At 44.4% G+C, this 19312-nt stretch overlaps 2 protein-coding genes across 3 annotated transcripts in view; one reads left to right on the plus strand and one right to left on the minus strand.

Moving 5' to 3' along the window:
* LOC149351659 (S-adenosylmethionine synthase-like) overlaps positions 1-9665 on the plus strand; it is a 30221-nt gene extending 20556 nt beyond the window's left edge. Inside the window, exons 8-9 of the mRNA XM_089580998.1 lie at positions 3067-3200; positions 8424-9665. Coding sequence (XP_089437124.1) covers positions 3067-3200; positions 8424-8526 — 237 coding nt within the window. The 3' untranslated portion in view covers positions 8527-9665. The remainder of the gene's footprint in view (positions 1-3066; positions 3201-8423) is intronic.
* The window catches only part of sfl (N-deacetylase and N-sulfotransferase sfl), a 46870-nt gene continuing 36587 nt past the window's right edge, over positions 9030-19312 (minus strand). For both annotated transcript variants that reach the window (XM_089580997.1, XM_089580996.1), the window contains exon 17: positions 9030-18942. In XM_089580997.1, the coding sequence (XP_089437123.1) occupies positions 18720-18942 (223 nt within the window). In that variant the 3' untranslated portion in view covers positions 9030-18719. The remainder of the gene's footprint in view (positions 18943-19312) is intronic.

Raw genomic sequence — 19312 nt, forward strand, 5'->3', positions numbered from 1 at the left:
ATTTCGCGCTGAGCGTCAACTTGTAACGGTACCTAAACACGTCCGTACCGATTCGATATGTCAAATTGCATTTCCCCGTTTTCCAACCTCCTCGCTGTATAAGCGCGCCCTACTGCGGGTACTATCTATTTCTCTGGTCACTTGTGAGCTTAGTTTACGTTTCCGTAGCATGGTCGCATGGTTAAAACCAATTGCCAGTGCGCTGGATGGGCTTGACGGTATCGAGGTACCACCTGTTTCACAGGGCCAAGCGGAGAAAAACGACAGCTTAAATAATTCTCGTTGACCTTTAACAAAGCCCTAGTTCTGGCATACACGTTCAGCACAAAACGCTCCCGTCATGCGAAGAAGTGTTATGGTCCGCGTGCTTGTGAGCTGTGCGGCGAAGCCAGCAAAAACAGCTACTCGCGACGATCGTCGCCGCGCGCCCTCTTTTACAGCGGCCCGTTTCGGCTTCAGAAGTTAGAAAACGCGACTAAACATCTCTCCCTGCCCTCAACAATATTCTTCCAAGATTCGTTTTCCAGGCTCTGAAGCCCATGCGGACTACGGAAGACATGGGCGTGCATGCAAAGAAGTCGAACCTCGTTATAGCGAACTGGTAAAAAAATCGTAAAATAGTTCAATACTGCCTAAATTTATTGCATAGAATTTCGTAAAAATGCATGCAAGAGCACGCAGTTTAGTCACTGAAGGGATGGTAACCTACGCCAATCTTGCTACAGAAACGGGGAGACCTTTGCCGAAGTTTTATTGCCGTTTCGAAGATGCTCGCGGCGATTTCAGGGGCTGCAGCCGCCTCGGTGGCTCAGTGGTTATGGCGCTGGGCTACTGATTCTATAAACGCGGGTTCGACCCCAGCCGTAGCGTTCGCATTTCGATGGAGGCGAAATTCTAGAGGCCCGTGTACTGTGCGATGTCAGTGCCACGTTAAAGAACCCCAGGTGGTCGAAATTTCCCGAGCCCTTCACTACGGCGTCCCTCATATCCTGAGTCGCTTTAGGACGTTAAACTCCCCCTAAACTAAAAACTATTCCAGGGGCTGCAATAGGTCAAGCGCCAGTTAGGCTGGCTTCTTCGCACAGCACCACCGGCCCAGCGACGGCAGGTCAAGCGCCAGCCAGGGTTGCCCCCCTGGTGCAGCCGTGTCGCGTGAGAAAAAGTACGTCAGAGCGAAAGCCATTGCCGTTTTCATCGCCGACATGAGCGCATAACGATTACTGCAAGGCTACAACCGTCCATACCACTGTACCTTCTGTCGCACTGCAGGCGACTGCGAGATAAGTATATACTAGTGCGAGATAAAAGCGCGAATATTGGCGTGAACGCTTGCCGCATCACCACCAATCACTTGTGTAGTTCAGCAAAGCCTACCACTGCCATCCGAACAGGCACGCTTGGCGCTGAGGAGTTCGATACTCATGTTTTGTGGCCAACCGCGCTCGATATATCAAGTGAAAGTCGCATTTTTTTATCAAAATTGCTTAGGAAGTGTTCGATATAGCAAATAATAAGCAATATCCGTGTTCGTTATATCAAGGTCCGCCTGTATTCGGCTGGTGTACGCATATTGACGCAGATAAAACCACGTGGTTGGCTCTCTGTGCGCGTGTTGATGGCTCCTGCAACGCTCATCGCCCTCTCTCTAAACACCAGCTATGTTGTACTCAGCATACACAGTGGCAGATAAGCCCGTTGGCATGTGGCAGTTGCAACCAAGGTCGTGTACCGCTATAACGAAGCAATGGTTATAACGAAAAAATTGAGAGGCTCCTTCCACTTTGTTATAACAACGTTCAACTGTATAGTGAAGTTTACAGTGAATAAAGTGGGTAACTAAATACACTGGAGTTAGCACGAAACTACTGTAGAAGTCTCTCTCTGCTTGAATGCGAGGGAAGTACTATGCCTGCGAAAAATTGCCATTAGTTACATTCGAGTGAAAATATATCGACACATTTTTTTTCCCGATGAGGTTTCTAATGATATCGCATTAATAAAGCCTCTTCTAGCTCTCTTTCTGCATTCCTTGGAATTTTATTTTGGTGATAAAATCTCTTCCCCTCGTTATCGCAAGTAGTTTGATGTAGGTTTCTCCGCTAAGACGAACATGTAACCACACGAAACATGGTCAAGTTAGGTACCATATAAGTACTTCAAAGGCAGTCTAAAGCGAGAAAAAATTCTTCTTGAGCAATACCTGCGCACCTAGCGGAGACAATCGGAAGTGAAGGCAGTCGCGAGTGCAAGTGAAATGACTGTAGTCACCGTGTATTTAGTAAATGACTTTCACAACTCCCCTGATTCAATGTCAGCCAATATGCTTCGCACCCTCCCGAGTGTTCCTAACAGGGTTGATTAATTACTTTTTTTTTTCTGAGGCAGCTGTCAGCATGCTCTCCTTTCGTGCAACGCAAGCATCCAATGGCGGGATTTTATTTTCATTTTCACCATTCCCACACTTTGAAGACACTCTGGTTGCGATTTGGACCATACGCGACATTACACAGTTTTTTTGCGACAGAAAGAAGCGACATTTGTGCCCTGTATCGTGTACAGTACACACGGCATTACAGCTTGAAAAATTGCCGAAAAACCGACCAAAATAATCAATGGTTTCCATGCCGGTTACGACAGAGTGAGAAGTTTGGCTTTACAGCCTTCATCTCTGGCTTCTCGCGCTGTGGTGCTCTTGAAGGGTTGGGACACCCACAAGTGCTAAAACACTTTTGCAACTGTTTGATCGTTGCTTGCTTATCCAATGTTGCTGATTACGAATGTACATCTGTTAAAACTGCAATGCCCTCTTTTGAACCGGCTCAAGTGGTTTCCGGCTGTCTTGCGAACACCTTCTTGGACGCTGTTGCCGTTCCGCTGCTGCAAATGGAAACCTTTCTGTCCATTACACTTTGGTTTTTGCAGTGCAAGCCGCGCCACAGAGGTAACCATGGCGTTAAAGCTGTTAGAACAAACTTCCAAGCAGGCGATGTGTTTTTGGCAAAGTGTACATATGAGTGTGAACAACGTGTGCCAAGCACCGAATAACCAGCCACATTCCTCTCGCAGCTGTCGTATGCCATAGGCATCGCCCAGCCGGTTTCCATTTCCATCTTCACCTATGGCACTGGCACCAAGACGCCTCGGGAGCTGCTCCACATCGTGAAGGAGAACTTTGACCTTAGGCCCGGCAAAATCATCAAGTAAGTGACGTAGATCGTCGAACAGAATCAATTCAACGCCGCACAGCACAGCAGCTTTTTTCACATGCCGACGTATGTCTACTGCTCCTACTTTTACTGGCAGCTATAGCGTCATTATTATTACTGTACATACAGAGCCCTTGGTTTTCGGGCAAAACCTTTTGCTTTGTTGTGGTATTATTGCTCTCTCAGCGAGTCCTAGCAAACTGTGATGAACCCAGTTGTTCCAAGAAAAGTCATCTTCCAAAATGAACTTTGCGAGTAAAAATAGTATAAAGCCCTGCACGGAAGGTGGCAGGACGGTTTCACTTCATCCGCAAGGGGTGCTAGCCCGGCGTCCGCCGTGTTCGTGGGCTTTTTCGCGGACGCCGCAGCCGACCGCAGTTCACCCCTTTTGACCCGTGACCCACCCATGTTTGCTGTGATGGCCCTTGCCGATGTCCTCCACGTCGTTTTCGAGAATACCTGCGCCGTGTCTGCTCGCATAGGAGACTGAAAATGGAATTTCCATTTCCAGCGATTGACACTATTTTCTCAACCGCTATGCCACAAAAATAAAGATAATGCGCGTTTCGGCTTTGTGTTGCAACAGCGCCGGTAAAGTTTGAGCTGCCCACCCACTACCGCTGTTCGAAATATGCACTGATGACGTCGGGCGCGAATTTTGGAACTGTGGCTTTACTCAATGCGCCGTTTTGCTGCTTTCCGCCCCGCATCAGTAGCACACATTTCTCAACTTACACGAAAAGATGAAAGTCTTGATCCTTCTTCCAATGAAGCCGGCCAATTTCACTCTCCAGCTAAGGTTTAACAGTGGCCGCCAAAGAGCAACAATGAACAGACAACGCGGTTATACCACGGCACGAAGTGCTACTGCAGACTTAATCTGCACAGACAGCTCCACAATAAAAACATGGGCGTCGACACATTTACCAACCATGCACTAAGGTCATGGACCGCTTCCGGTTACCACTCGAGCAGGTGTGGGCAAACCACACTTGCTCTCTTGCCGTGACAAAGCTCGCGCCCCCTGGGAAAGAGGCCTCAGTGGAGCTCTCCTAACTATATAGCTATTGATAGTTATGTTCATTTAAAAGCGACAGCTGTTTGGGGCTTGTTTCCCGTTTCCGCGGCACCAGCGTCGGCGTAACATCGCGCCAGACCGCGCCACGTTGAGAGGTAGGAACCATCCACTACGGCGCCCGTCATTAAACCCTCCGTTAAACGTTGACACCCCATACAGTACCATTGCAAATGGTAGCTGAGGCATTCAATAATTTTCGCAGCAGACATAGTGCGCATGCAAGCCTCGCATGGTCCTGGAAACAAAGATTGTGGTACAAATGGCAATCTGAGCTAAAAAAGAAAGTAGTGAACGAAACCAAGAAAATAAATAAAATGACTCGATAAGGGGTGCAACCACGGAGGCCGACTCGAGCGCGCCGCACATGCATTCGAAACACACCGATAATGCTTGAGCGTTTCCTTGTACTCTCCCTCCGCTCCTCTTCTCTCACTGATCTGTCTTGAGGACGCTTTCCCTTTTCACCACCCTCATCTTATCCCAGGTCAATTAAACGCACCGCCTGTCGACGATGCTACAAGCAAAGGACACCTGTGTGCTGCGCCATATTAGTGCACGTTAAATACCAGGAGGTCGAAATTATTCCCGAGCCCTCCACTACGGTGCTTCTTTCTCTCCCTCTTTCATCTCTTCCCTTACAGCACGGCTGAGATGTCCACCAAGAGTTAGACAGTTACTGCGCCTTCCCATTCCAGTCATAACCAATTTCGACGTTGCTGTGAAACAAAAACTTGGGAGACATGACGCGGTAGCGTCCCCACGGTGGCTCGGAGTCCACTGGCCCACCCATTCATGGTCATCGACACGCTTGTTGCCATCACATACTGCTTTATTACACACCGTCGTCTATAATAATTGGTGACGCTAATTAGTGACCCTAATCAACTAAATGTTTCTGTAATGTAATTCGCCTACAGTGCGGTGTAAGGTGCTCGTACAAGGTCTCGTACAAGCAAGCATGAGCATTAGACGCGTCTCTTGTCAACAGAGACGGCTCCGTGAGCGCAACCAACCTTTAACAGCTTGTTCCGGGAATAAGGCATTTCGAATCCCACAGCAGAACGAGTGCCCATTATTCTTTTCGATGGAAAAAGCCCAATCACGAAAATCACGAAAGCATGGACTAAGAATGACTAAGCGAAAATAGATAAAAGCGATTACGGATAGAAATGGATAAGAATAGAATCAGAATTGGAACAGATTGGAACAGATTGGCGAGAGAAAGAAAAATGCTATCGCACTTCCTCCGCATAAACCAGTTGATCGCCCCTAATTTCAGTAGTGTCATAGTGAACAGGGATATGTTTTTTTTTTTTATCGCAAGAAAGCTATTCATGAAAAAAAAAAAAATCGCAGACGATGATTGTCTGCAGAATACCCCGAGACTGAAGAGTAGCAACCACAGAGAAACATGCTTCTCTATGTAGCAACGGCCTAGAACTCTCGTTATCGGCATGTTCCAGAACCGTAACGCCGAGCTTGCCACTGCGTCGTTCCGGTGGTCGGTCACTTGCGCCAATCGTTTTTGTTCGCAACTGCGCATTGTTTCGACTCATCGGCGCTAAAGCAACCGTTTATGGATCGCTCCTACTGTAACTCCCAAATCGCTTGTGTCGTGTCAGGTGGTCTTATCGTATCGAGATGAAACTTACCATTCGACTTCTCTGCTCGCACACTTCCAATGATACAGGACATGCTTAGGTTCGGACACGGTTAGCTACGAACATAAAATTCACCCGACGATTACGGCGAAGTAACGTGCTATCGCCGGCTATTCCGTTGCATGAGAGGGGGAACGTTGCGCCTTAGAGTTACGCTGCCGACCACAACCTACCCACCGGAATGTGAACAAACTAACCACCCTGGCAGGTGGCAGTTAAATTAATGGTTGATCGCGAGAGATTGCTCGGGAAGAGCAACATGGGTCGCACAAGCCCCACCGGCGGCAGCACCTGCCATCGCAGGGCAGTGACGCATCCCTTAACCGTTGCACCATTGTCAGAGGAGTGGTATGAGGACTCTCAGACACATATGAATGTAAAGTTTAGAATGACCAATTCCGCATATATGCGCATTCACGCTATCGCGTCATATCCTTAAGGCGGAGCTTAAGTATCTCCTCCAATTTTTTTTACGTAACGGAGCTGCGCATACGCAGTGGAAAGCGCGTGGCCGGGTAGGACCACTGCGCGCATGTACAACAGGCGTACGCAAACCCGGTATACGTCTCCGGTATGCTAAATCTCTAATTACTGCGCCATTTCCTTTCTTCAAAAAACCAATTCTTTGGACGTGAAGCCTCTGAGAAAGTGACGAAAGGCGCACTGCGAACACCTCAACCGCACTTTGAGCTACGTGGAGGTTGGTGACAGAGATGTGCGCTGCATGCGTAGGCGTTGACAACGTTGTGGCAGAAACGCGGCACTGGGGCAATACGCAACCCGCCGCGGTGGCTCAGTGGTTAAGGCGCTCATCTACCGAGCCGGAGCACCCAGGTTCGAACCCGACCGCGGCAACCGCGCTTCGATGGAAGCGGAACGCAAAAGGCGCCCGTGTGCTGTGCGATGTCAGTGCACGTTAAAGATATCCAGGTGGTCGAAATTATTCCGGAGACCTCCACTACGGCACTTTTCTTTCACTCCCTCCTTCTTCCCTTCCCTTAAGGCGCGGTTTAGGTGTCCACTGAGATATGCGAGACAGATACTGCGCCATCTCCTTAAAAAAAAAAAAACAAACCAATTAATCAGCAATAGGCCGCCGGCGTTCATAGGCGCTGACTATGTTGCAGACTCCGTTGATTTTGAGTAAAGGCGCATAACGGGTTTCCAGGGTCAGTGGACACCTCAATCACGCTTCGAGATACGTAGCGGTGATGTCCACCTGCAAAAACCAGTGCTTTAGCGCAATATTTCGTACTTTGCAATGCTAAACCGTGGAACATTTTTTTTTTTTTTTTGGTGGGGACGGGGTGATTCCACGTACTTGCCTCCTACGCGCGGCTGCTTTGATTCCTGTAGACAGACAACTGGTCATGAGGAAAGGAAATGTGCAGTAACTGTACCACTCAGCTGACACTCCAACCGAGCCATCAAGGGTGATGAACGAAGTGAAAGAACACGCGCCATAGTGGAGAGCTCCGGATTAATTTCGACCACCTGGGGTTTTTCCGCGTACGCCAACAACGCACTAACACATGGGCGTCTTTTGCATTTCGCCGCCATCGAAACGCGGCCGCCGCGGCAGGGATTTGTTCCCGCATACTCGTGCTCAGTAGCCAAACGCTCTGGAAATGGTCCTCTAAAACGACAAAAAAAAAAAAAAACAAATGAGAGAGACAGCCCGGACTGGCTGAGCAGCCGAAAGCCAAAACCATTCAGCCGCCGCGGCGGGTCGACTAACCACAACTCATGCTTGCTTCGGCATCCCTGGCACTTGCGTACTCTCCCCTGGGCACGCCTTGCGACCCCTCTCCTCACTTTCCCCTTCCCTCCTTTCTGCGGACCACGACGACGGGACCGCGATCTCGGGGAATGAGGCACTAACAGCTGTCCATGTAAAACTGCGGACACAATTTAGCGAGACGATACGGAAACCATAGAAGCAGCCGTTTGAGTTGTACGCGCCCTAAAGCACCATTTTTTACCCAGTATTCAACTCAACAGCGCACGATTTTTGTCCCGCGAATTTGGATTAACCGTAGAGGTCCGACATTTACACGAAAACACACTTGCAAAATTTGAGCAGATGAAACAGGCAACTGTTGTCTTCAAGAATAGCATCAACGACGCAGCAAAGAAAGAACTGTGAGCAAGAAGCAGAGAACAAACACTTCCACAATATGCAACTCTTATGCAAGACCAAACAAAGTTACTGTTCAGCGGTCTGTGTTAGATTTCAAAAATGGCAAGCTATCAGTACCAATCCCAATCAGTGTTCAGAGGTCTTCACATTTGGTTTCAAATGTGGCTAGTTTCCTGTACCAATGCAAACTAATGTTAAAGGAAAGCATCCTTAACAATGCCCAAGAGAATTCTGCCATTACCAAAAGGTGTCTAGGCTGCCACAAAATTAAAAGTGCTTAGCAGCCACAGGACGACGGTTTTAAAGTTTGTAACTTGTGACATTTGGCCATGTTACAGAGAGCTCAAGCTGAAGGAGCCAATCTACAGGAGAACCAGTGCCTACGGACACTTTGGCCGATCAGAATTCACATGGGAACAGCCTAAGAAGTTGATCCTTTAGGCGAGAGAGCGCCGCAAGCCTCTTGTCCTTGGTTCCTGCTGCACAAGACAGCTTGCATTTTGATGTGATGCGGTTGTAGGCCTCGTTGCACACAAGGCCATTACTTTTTACTTCGCTTTTACTACATGGCTCCCATGGAGCTCGTTTCACAAATATCGATGAAATAATGTTGGCATTCCATTTCAACATTCCATACCAACATCATGTACCAAAATTCATGCCGAAGTGCTGTCCCTCATGCACAAGACTGGGTGAAACAAACTGTGGAACACAGCAGAAACACAGTCAGTACGCAGCTACATAATACTGCACTGTTTCACACAGCTGGTTTTCCCCAGACAGCTTTTTCATAGAAGCCATGCCTGGGGCAGGTTTTGCAAAAATCTTCGTATTACTTTTCAGCCACTCCACTGGAAATGAGTCAGTCACAAACACCAAATGTATACCTGACTGTAAGACCGCTGTTCAATTTTGATTCAATAAAATGACAAGTGAAACTAACGCCAACTTCTTTCACCTTTATTGTGGACAATGTAACCAGTGAACACAGGGAACAAAGGTACTCATGGCTGTAAAACAGCAATAATTTTTGTTGCAATTTAGCACATTTACATCGTATACAAGGGTGAAATAAATGTTGCAAATTAGTAACACACATCTGGAAGCTGTATTGTACAATATGCACACATTTCATTTCTTACAACATGCTAGTGTATGAAGCTTTCACAGAAAGCAAATAAAAAGACAGCATAAACAAAGTACAATAACAATGGGAAACATTGTAGTATATTTACGATGCTATAACAGTAAATTTTCTGTACACCCTTGAAACATGCTGCTGTATGAGAACTGCAGTCCAAACACTAGCTGCTGAAAAGACTCCTAAAAAGCTGGGAACCCCCCCTTTCCCCAACAAGAACAAAGTCATGCAGACCCGAGGTGCCATTCAAGCTTTTCAGACCCATACAACCCCTAAAGCTTAATAGTGAATACAAGCTTCTGGTTTCACAGATGAGGGTACAAAAAACAAAAAGCAAAATAAGGTGCCAAAATTCATTTGTGGTTTGCACCATGCTAATTAAAATAAAGAACGTACTTTTCTGCACATGCATGAAAATATGAATAAATAGTAAAAATCCCTTGTCGCGCTTCTTCACTGGGACGGCCATGTGAGAAAGAAGACGCATCTGGCACAGAGCCTGAGCCAGCTGGTGCCAGGAGTGCCTTTCCCGTACCACAAGTTGCCTAAGGACACACATTACATCTGCAGACACTCAGTAAGTAGTAATTACGACAAGTGTATAAATATAAGAACAATAGCATTCCCAAAAAATACTGCAAGTAGAAACTCAGATGGGTGGCATTTGTGCAGGCAGGATTTCATACAACTTCTGTGGCAGCACTTTGCAGCCAACAGAGAAACAAATGGCCAATTTTCTCATTTCAATGCGAGACACTAGCCTGAATTGTAAAGAAAGCCAGGCAGATGGTTTTGAATTAACGTGTCTCTCCTCTCTTTAATGCTTTTGTTCTTGCTGTGGCCTCATATTTCAATACAATTTGCAGCTATTCACTAGAATGCTTTCCTCTAAATATATATAGATAAAAGTAATGAGACCAAACCAAAAGTCGCCACATACGTCAGTCATTAAATTAATGACAAAGAATACTACACTAAACATTACAAACTACCCTGAGACAAACGAACCCAAACTGGCAAGCAAGAAAGTACCCCGTGATTACAGCTCCACAACACAAAACTAAAAAAAAAAAATAGTAACGCATTTATCCCATTGCAAATGTCTGCTACCAGCAAGAAATGAATGTACACTATGACCAACACAACAGCAAGAATCTCCTATTGCCTTTCATATTGAATTGAAAGCGCTCGTGCTAGCACCATGCAAGAAAATTTTAAAAGCATGTGAAGCCAGACAAAAGGAAGAAAAAGCCCAGTACGCAGGCCAATCGAACGACACTGTCCCAAGTCAAGAAAACGGGACTTGTTACACAGAAAGAGGGTTTGAGGAAGGGAGAGAAATTCTGGATGACGAGGCACGTAAGACAGCTTCACTGGCAGTTTAATGTATGGCACTTCTGTCGCAAATGTCACCCTGAAAGACTATTGGTTTGTTAGTGAACACAGGGTCATCAACACACCCTGCAGGGAGATGCACACTGCTTGTGCTTTGCCACTGTTGGCAATGAGCTGTGTTTCTTTGCATCTGCGTGTTAGCAAATTATATGCACCATCACTGATAGCACTGTGCAATGCTGCCAACATGCTCGCTTCAAAGAGGCAGAACACTGGATCCTTGCTTTCAGGCACTGGCTGCTGGAAAACACACAAATCCCAGCATACGGCTCCATATGCTGCCATTCATTTGACAACTACTACACAGGTAGAGAACGCAAAAGTTCACTTCCTGTGCCATGGAAAAGTATGGGCTTCAAGCAGAAAAAAAGCCACACAAAACATCTCATTATGGCACAGTTTTGAAAGCATATAAACACAGTTTGTATAAACAGTGCCCCAGCCTTCAAACCCTCATTTAGATCAGGTAAGTAACAGACATTGACACTGAGCAGCTTTGTAAAGCATTGGCCTCTGGTTCCCAAGTTCATGATTATAGGATAAAAAGCAGCATTACTGCCATCTTTGATGAGCCATATGCAACTGCAAAATGTTCTAGAAATTTTTCACCAAAACAGAAATCAGAACAGAACACTTGAGGTAAGGCAATTTGAGGACATGTTGCCAGTAAACTGATCTGAATTACATAAAACTGCCATATGATTAATGACATTTTGTTCAACATTCTAATGGCTAGATTTGGGGTAGACGTCACAAATGCAAAAAAAATAAAGCTGCCACAAATGAAGGCAAGCTTTACCTACACTGATATTAGAAAACTATTCAAGATGTTTAGTTGGGCGAGTCACTGAAAAACTCAGAAAAAGCACCAACACAGCAGAGAAGACACAGGCAAGCACATGGCAAGAGCGTAGATTCGTGCCTCCTCCGCTGAACCAGTTTTATCTTAAAAAAAAAAAAAAAATACTCTTGCAGTGAAAGAATTTCACATATTGAGTCCATATATATTGGCTTACTGACCGCAAGGCCTGCTTTTTAAAAGCATTATTTAAATTATGTCACCAGGCCATGTCCATTGTCTTAAAGAAGAGAGGAGGAAGGAACAAGCCCCTAAATCTAGTAGGGACACACTGACATGCACTTCCTTTCCTTTTCTTTTGATGGGGCAAGCAACAGAACAAAAGTGGTACAGCTGGTTCCCCTACAATATTTTAGGGAAGTTGCTTTGTAAACAGCCCCACCAGTGCCAGTGTGAAAATTTTACTACTTGACAGAGACCATCACTGACTGAATAGATAAAGAGAAGCAGCCATGCCACATTTGAGTAGTCTCTGAAGCACTTGAAAAACTCTGCTCTGCCAACAACAGAAGACTTACTGCTGCCTCTGCTGTGGATGCCAAGACACTAGGTATCTCTAGGCATTTTAAATGACTGTCTAAAATACCCAGATGAAAAAGCCAGCCAATGAATACACGCCTTCTTGAGACACCAACCACAATGGAAGTATCTTTTGCTTACTGCATAAAAAGGAGAGTGGAGTTGCGACTACACCCTTATATGATGCCTGAAGTAGCGAGACGAGGCCCAACTAATAAAATTCAACAGGACTCTACTTAGGTATGTTAGTTCTTATACAGCAATAGAAAAAGCATTACCATTTGAACACAAACATGTGCTTGCTTTAATACCATCAGGCTGTTCAGTGTTCCCGAGTGCATTCGAGGCTAGTCAATGGTGGCAAAGTCCTCCTCCCTTTAAGAAATTACAGCTCTGCGCAGTTGTTTCCGGTTGCACTACTTTCATTATAATTAAAGGTTGGACTTATTGGTTTTTATTTTTTTCAAAATTCGGCCAACTTTTTTCGGCGTTCATTTCAGAGAGCAATTTTTGTTTAGGGGGGAGGGGTTGGGGGCAGTTATTTCCTGTGGAACCATTACAAGTTTTTTTCGGTGGTATATGTGACACCCTTGTGTGCTCAAAGTACCATAGAGTTTATCTTGGCTTGTTTGTTAGCAATAGTAGTTTATGTAGGAGTAATTAACAGATAAATGGTTGTGCTTACAGCAGCACTTGCAGTATGCAATACTATCAGCATAAAAAAAAATTAAGAGCACAAAAGTTATGTGATTGGACCCTGAGAGATAAAAGTAAATAGAAGCTTTCATTTCTAAGAACTGGGTTGTGCAAAACACAAGTTAACAAGAAAAAACAGAAATGAAAGAAACAAGCAACAGGAAAAAATACAAATGAAAGGAACAAGAGATGAGCATATATACTGATAGAGCCAGGCCTTTTTCATGTCTGAATAACTTCATCTGGTTGTGATAAATGCAGGTGAATTGTTGCAACACACTGCTCACTCCTGCAGTCATGGAAGGAATTGTGGAAGCAGAAAACGCCTAATAATAACAAAGTTTCGGATCAGAAAGATAGAAGAGGTGACCACGGACAAAATCTAGAAGAAGCAAAAGGGCCTCTGATTTTGCAGTCAGCGTGACGGCAGCGATTGAAGTGCCACTGACTCATTGCAGAAGCCAGAACATGACACTTTTTCATGATGCTTTTGTATGGTTTTGAGTTGATTGTGGCTTATGGTCACACAAACGTTATCAGTAACTTTGCATGCTGTGCGAAAACTCCTCAACCAAGCAAAGGCGCAAATCAGTTGATGACAAGTCTGTGAGCAGAAGGCACTACACTTGATGAGATAGTAGAGCATCTCTGGCTGCACCCGATGTTTGTGTGAAGTAGCGGAGGAATGCCTCAAGACATACAACTGCACCAATTAATCCAACGATCCTGTTTTCTCACTGTGCTCCTAGCTTCAGCACTTTGTTATTTACCTCTTGTGACAGACTGTAACTCATGCTCAATAGCCAGCAAGCTATGGTGTACATCCGAAGGATATTGACCGATATTGGTTAAAACTGAATTTCAAAAAATTTATACGGCATAGGTTTATAGTTTTTGTTCAGTTTAAACTGATAACTCCAACCCGTAATTATAAAGCAGGTTTTATATGAGCTGAAAATTTGTAAATTTTGCAGCTTTGAAACTAGTAGTATCCGCACTACCACTATTCATCGATGGTGATAAGCAATGCCACTGGACAGTGGTGTCCAAGACAAGCAACTCAACAAAGCTGCAGTAAACAACCGGTATTCACGTAAACTGCGTTACAGCCAGCTGTCATGCCAAAGATGTACAGCAGGCGCTCAAGACAGACACATTAAAACCAAACACACTCAGATTTTAAACTCCTGCTAAATTTATCTGCGGGTGCATGTTCGACATGACCACATTTTAGAAGGGGCTTTCGTTTAGAGGTGCAACATGATTTTCACAGGAATATAGAGAAATTGTTGATAAGGCAGATGACATTAACATCCTAGCCTTGTTTTCCAACCAACAACAAGTCCTCAAAAACAATTGCATCATCTCAAGCAGCTTTTTTTTTTTATGTCCCACACTCAAACTTGAGTACATTATATCCTATTCTGAATTACGCATCTAACAGTTTTATAAATTGAAACTGCAAGAAATAGCACAGCAAGGAGGTCAGCTATGTAACAGTTCAAATGTAACAGTTCAAATTTTTAATGCATTTGTCTTGGGGAAACAATGAAATTTCTGAAAATGCTTTTTTGCCTATTATGAACACAAAAGTACAGTTCATTCGATCAAACCTATCTTTAGAAGCCTAAAGCTCCTTCTTTTTAGTAGTAGCATCTATAAAAGTGAGTACAGTTGCCATGCTTCACCAGGAAGCCAGGTGGCTTCCACTTCTGTTTCGCACAGTTCAGATGCATCGTAGCTCTGTCATGATATAGCGTCACAATATCACCACTAAGGCTGTTACTGGCAATACCTGTGTGTCAATGCCTCTGCAAAAGGTGCTAACGGCATGAATGAGAGAATGGATAATGAGCAGCAACATTAATGAAAAGTTCAATTTTACTATTACTACTCCATAACGTTCTTCCATTGGAAGAGATGTGCGACTACTGACAAGACAGAAAAATAGCGTGTAAATGACATAATTGAAAATAAAAAACATACATATATGACTATCTTTCTCTTTAACACATCTTAAGTAGTTCATTGAAAACATGTTCTGCCACTCCACCACACTTTCAGCACAATTCCTAGTCACCGAAACTTGTAATTATCATATACTACACAGTCTACTGTACAAAAGATGTTATTTCCCCTGATTTTGATATAAACAAGTTTGACTATATTCTGTCCAAGAAAGCATGCGGCACATTATGTCTTGAATTGCTTTGCGATATCAAAACAATATGAAACAAAGCAAACTCTTCATAAAATGTAAAAATGCAGCACTTTGCAGTGCAACACATACATCTTTGGACTGTGCAATTGAGTAAAAGGCACAAAACATGAACAAGACAAAAGGAAGTTTGATCTGCAAAATGCCTGTAAACATTTCTACAAAACTAAAATGACATAGCAAAATATTTACATATACGAACTACACGTTAGCCATCTTTTGTATTTACATTAATTCTGCAACCAACATATAATAAAAGAAATGGCAACTGGAATATGCTCAGAGCACACAGAACATAGAAAGGTTCAGTAAACCTTTACGCTTATTACAACAATCAGATTTACATGTCACACTGAAAATGCTTTTCTTCAGCAATCCTGTCAGCAAATATTGACTGGTGCATTGAAATGTAAATAAAATTCCAGTGGACCTACAACGCATGTCCCTGCCACAGTAAAGAAAGCAAGAACAAGGCAGAAAATTATTGCCCAAGGTCCTCCCTTTCTTGCAGCACACAGCCTTTTTGGTGCTGAACAGTGATCTGCAATGTCTGCAATGCCAAGTCTACATAGCTAACACTTGAAGGAGACGAACACCTAGCAGGCCAATGTGTTTTCCTATGCTGAAATTTGTCTTAAAGGTTAATGACACACTTCAGGAGAGATGGCATGAGTCCAATGATACCAGCAACAATCAGTTTCCCTAGTTGGCAGAGCATTCACAAACAGAGCACACAGCACACAGATAGGTACAAACAACATCGATGTTTCACCAGACACTGCAAGTCTCAAGGCCTTTGGCAACAAGCATCAGCAGTTTTTTTTTTTTTTTTTGTATAAGAGGTAAACAACTGCACTACACATATACCAGTCAAGCAGAAGTGCACACCCTTACTACTAATGGCATGGCTGCAAGCCCCAGTCACATGTGCTAAAAAGACCTAATATTACTGTAGAAAGCAAACAAAAAAATACAGTTAAACCTCATTATGCCAGAACATTCAAAACAAAGTAACAGATATAAAAGGCAAATGCAATTCCCCCTGAAACATAGCACTACACAATTCACTTTAGACACATAACACACCCTGGCTAACTCGAAAGCCTTAAAAAACAGAGAAATATTTAAAGATAAACGAAACTTTGCGGCAAGGAAAGTACCAAACCGTGCATTGTATTGACCACGCACCATAAAAATTTAAGCCTTTATATAACCTTATTTTGCACTAAAAAGAAAGTCAAATTAAAGGGCACTGCTGCACAAGAAATACAGCCATTAAATGGTTTTGGTAACGCTATGGCAGCAGTGGCCACCACCTACTCGGCCGCGGCTGAGATGACAATGCTGTACAGTCGAACCCGGATATATCAAACCCAGATATCTAGAGTTATAGGATATATCGAGCACACCCCCCTTGACAATCTCCTGTGTATAAAAGTGTAGGTAAGTCACGCAGTATATCAAACTCCAAATCACCAGTCGTTCGATAAATCGAACAGTGTGCCACACCCTTGCAAGTGGCACTTCTCCTTACTCTTTGATCACTTTTCGCGCGCGGAGATAGGTCAACTGTGCAGCCTTGGGCACTTGCTGGCAGGCCTAGCGCTGTGAAACCATGGGACGAGGTGACCAAGGGGTGTGCTTGAGGGTGGCCTTCAGTCTCTTCTACTCGTATTCCACACCACAGAGCTGCCATGTAATGAAGGTTTATGATTTATGGGGTTTAACGTCCCAAAGCGACTAAGGCTATGAGAGACGCCGTAGTGGAGGGCTCCGGAGATTTCGACCACCTGGGGTTCCTTAACGTGCACTGACATCGCACAGCACACGGGCCTCTAGAATTTCGCCTCCATCGAAATTCAACCGCCGCGGCACCAACCTAAGTAAAGCTTAGAGATGGCCCTCATTTTTCTGCTGAAGGAACTGGGGAAACCAACTGTGCCATAATTTTAATGAATAGTGCACTGGTAACAAGATTAGACGTCTTATGATAAGCAGAGGCCAGTTCCAAAGCGCTGTCCGCTGTGGCTTTGATGCAAAAAAAAGCAGGCTAGGCCTAGTGATGACAAGCGAGGGGTGCGCTGCCAAAACGCCGACTAGCAGCACGTCGCTAAATTGCATCACTATCCTGGACACAATGTACTCTTTCTTCTAGGTTACAGGTAAGCTTATCTATTGCCATTTTTAACATATCAAATCACTGATATACAGAACTATTTCACAACTTCAAGATCAATATATCTGAGTTTGACCATATTCAACAGCAACATTTTTTGGCAATGAAAAGAAAGCTACTATGTCTGCAACTACGTCACTCCAAGAATATTTTGGCCGCAGGAGTCGCCTGGCACATTGCTTGCTGCGCAGTTGCTGTGCTCTGTCACTGGTGCAGATGGTGACATCTATGGAAGCTTCTTGTAACTGGACATCCTTAAATGATTAGCTGTAATTGAAGAGACCGTTTTTGACATGACTATCGAACAATTAAAATGTGGAGTTCGTTCGAAGTATGCTTTAAATATCTGTGTTTTAAGATGAAAGTATTCACTGCAACTGGGGAATATATTCCGCTGTGTTAGGAGGAGAAGGCGTTCCAGCTCTGTAGCTTTGGCAGTGTTGCCAAGAAAAGTCGTGGAGCATACCTGCAGAAGGGGGTTGAAATCCCCCTCTTCTTTCTGCGTGGTTCCCCTCTTGGTCTGCCAGTTGTCGTCACCCAGGAAAACTGACTATTTCTATCTTGCATCTTTATCACAAATTTTCCAAGCTTCAAAGTCATGAGAGAGATGCCAGAATCAAGCAAACTACAGAACGATACAAAGTGGCAGTGAGCAGTGTGTTTTGCAACATGCTAGTGCAGTCTTGTTCGTTGGTTTGTGGCGCGACCTGTGGGCCATGAAAACCACAGCCTGACAGCAATTTTTTGAAGGCCACATTTTGAGAAATCATAATTTCATTACAAAATCCTTTTGAGATAAACAGCAACAAGCATACGGTGCAACTTGGAGTTTGATATGCGCCATGAAAAATGTTAAGACTTTCCTGATATTTCCCGATATGAGAGTGGAGTGAATGAAAGTTTAATGCAACAAATCAAACAGAGCAATTTCAGCACCCTTTTAAACTCATCACAATGAGGTTTAACTGTATAACAGGAAACAAGCATCAACAAAAAAAAACACGATTTTTACAAAAACAACAAAGAAAACACTGCTTTGCAGTATGTATTAGCTTTTCTGTCATGCTGCAATCAGACTAAGCATATAAACAGCCAAGCATGAAATCATGTCAGACTCATTTAAGAGTGCTGGTTTGATTAGAAAATGCTACAGATCCCCCCTCCTGACTTTAAAGATGATTAAAAAGCAGTACGAAGATAAAGTGTAAACTGCAATGTTTGCAGATACGCTAGCAATTGCACGAAAAAAAAAAGACAGCTCTTTAGCAATGCTTTATCAGTGAAACTGCTTTTTCAGTTTCTTGATCCCTTCCGAAATACTGAGAAACGTGCTTTCACCACTTTTGAAACCAAAAACCGCGCGACAGATAGCCCGGTAGACAACTCTTTCCTCTCCCCATTCATGAAAAAGTTTCAATATGGCTTCTGCAAGCCATGCATGCCTTGTTGCAAACACTCCTTGCATCTTGCAGAACAATAAGGTGTACAATAGACATTGTGCTTTTCTTCAGTTCCATGGCACAACCTTTCATAAGGTGTCCTTGCGCAGCAGAAGGAAGGGGACCGACTTTGTCAGGTCCGTTGAGAACGGTTAGAAATGACAGCAAGCACAAGCGAAAGGTGACCAGCCTCATCCTCGTGAAAGGTCTTCCTTGAGCCAATGGGGCTGAGGCTGCCTGAGGTTGTTGAAGAGTTTGGAGAGAGCCACATTGTGCGAAAGATAGTAAGCCTTGAGGAACTTCTCAGCCCGTATGTCCATGGGTGGATAGAGGCGCCCTTTACCCTGCCCCAAGCACTTGGTGCGGTTGCTCTGGGAAAGCACCTTGCAGAAGAAGCCCTTGTGCGGGTCAAACCTGCAAGACGGCACTAGCTTAGGCCCTGCTGCCTCTTTGGCTGCCCCAGCTGCAGCGACCAAAAGAAGAGCACATACAGCAGCAAACTGGTTTCAGATGCCTCCCAATGACAGAATGGCTCAAACAGACCCGGTACGGATGTGTTCCACATAGCTCAAGCAGACATGAGCCATGACAGTGATGTCATCTTTACGGGCAGAGAATATTTATGCAAGCTAATGGAGCACCCCCATTCCAATTATTGCTTTCACTGGGTGTGATCCGTGGCAAATTATTCATTTCACTTTGTGGTTTAAGTGAAATGAAACTGAGAAAGTACAGCCTTTCACACAACAGCCACTGTTGTCTAAGCTAACCCCAAGAAGTCATA

The sequence above is a fragment of the Amblyomma mixtum genome, chromosome 3, assembly GCF_055824585.1.
Source record: "Amblyomma mixtum isolate Tamu chromosome 3, ASM5582458v1, whole genome shotgun sequence".
Taxonomy (NCBI): Eukaryota; Metazoa; Arthropoda; class Arachnida; order Ixodida; family Ixodidae; genus Amblyomma; species Amblyomma mixtum.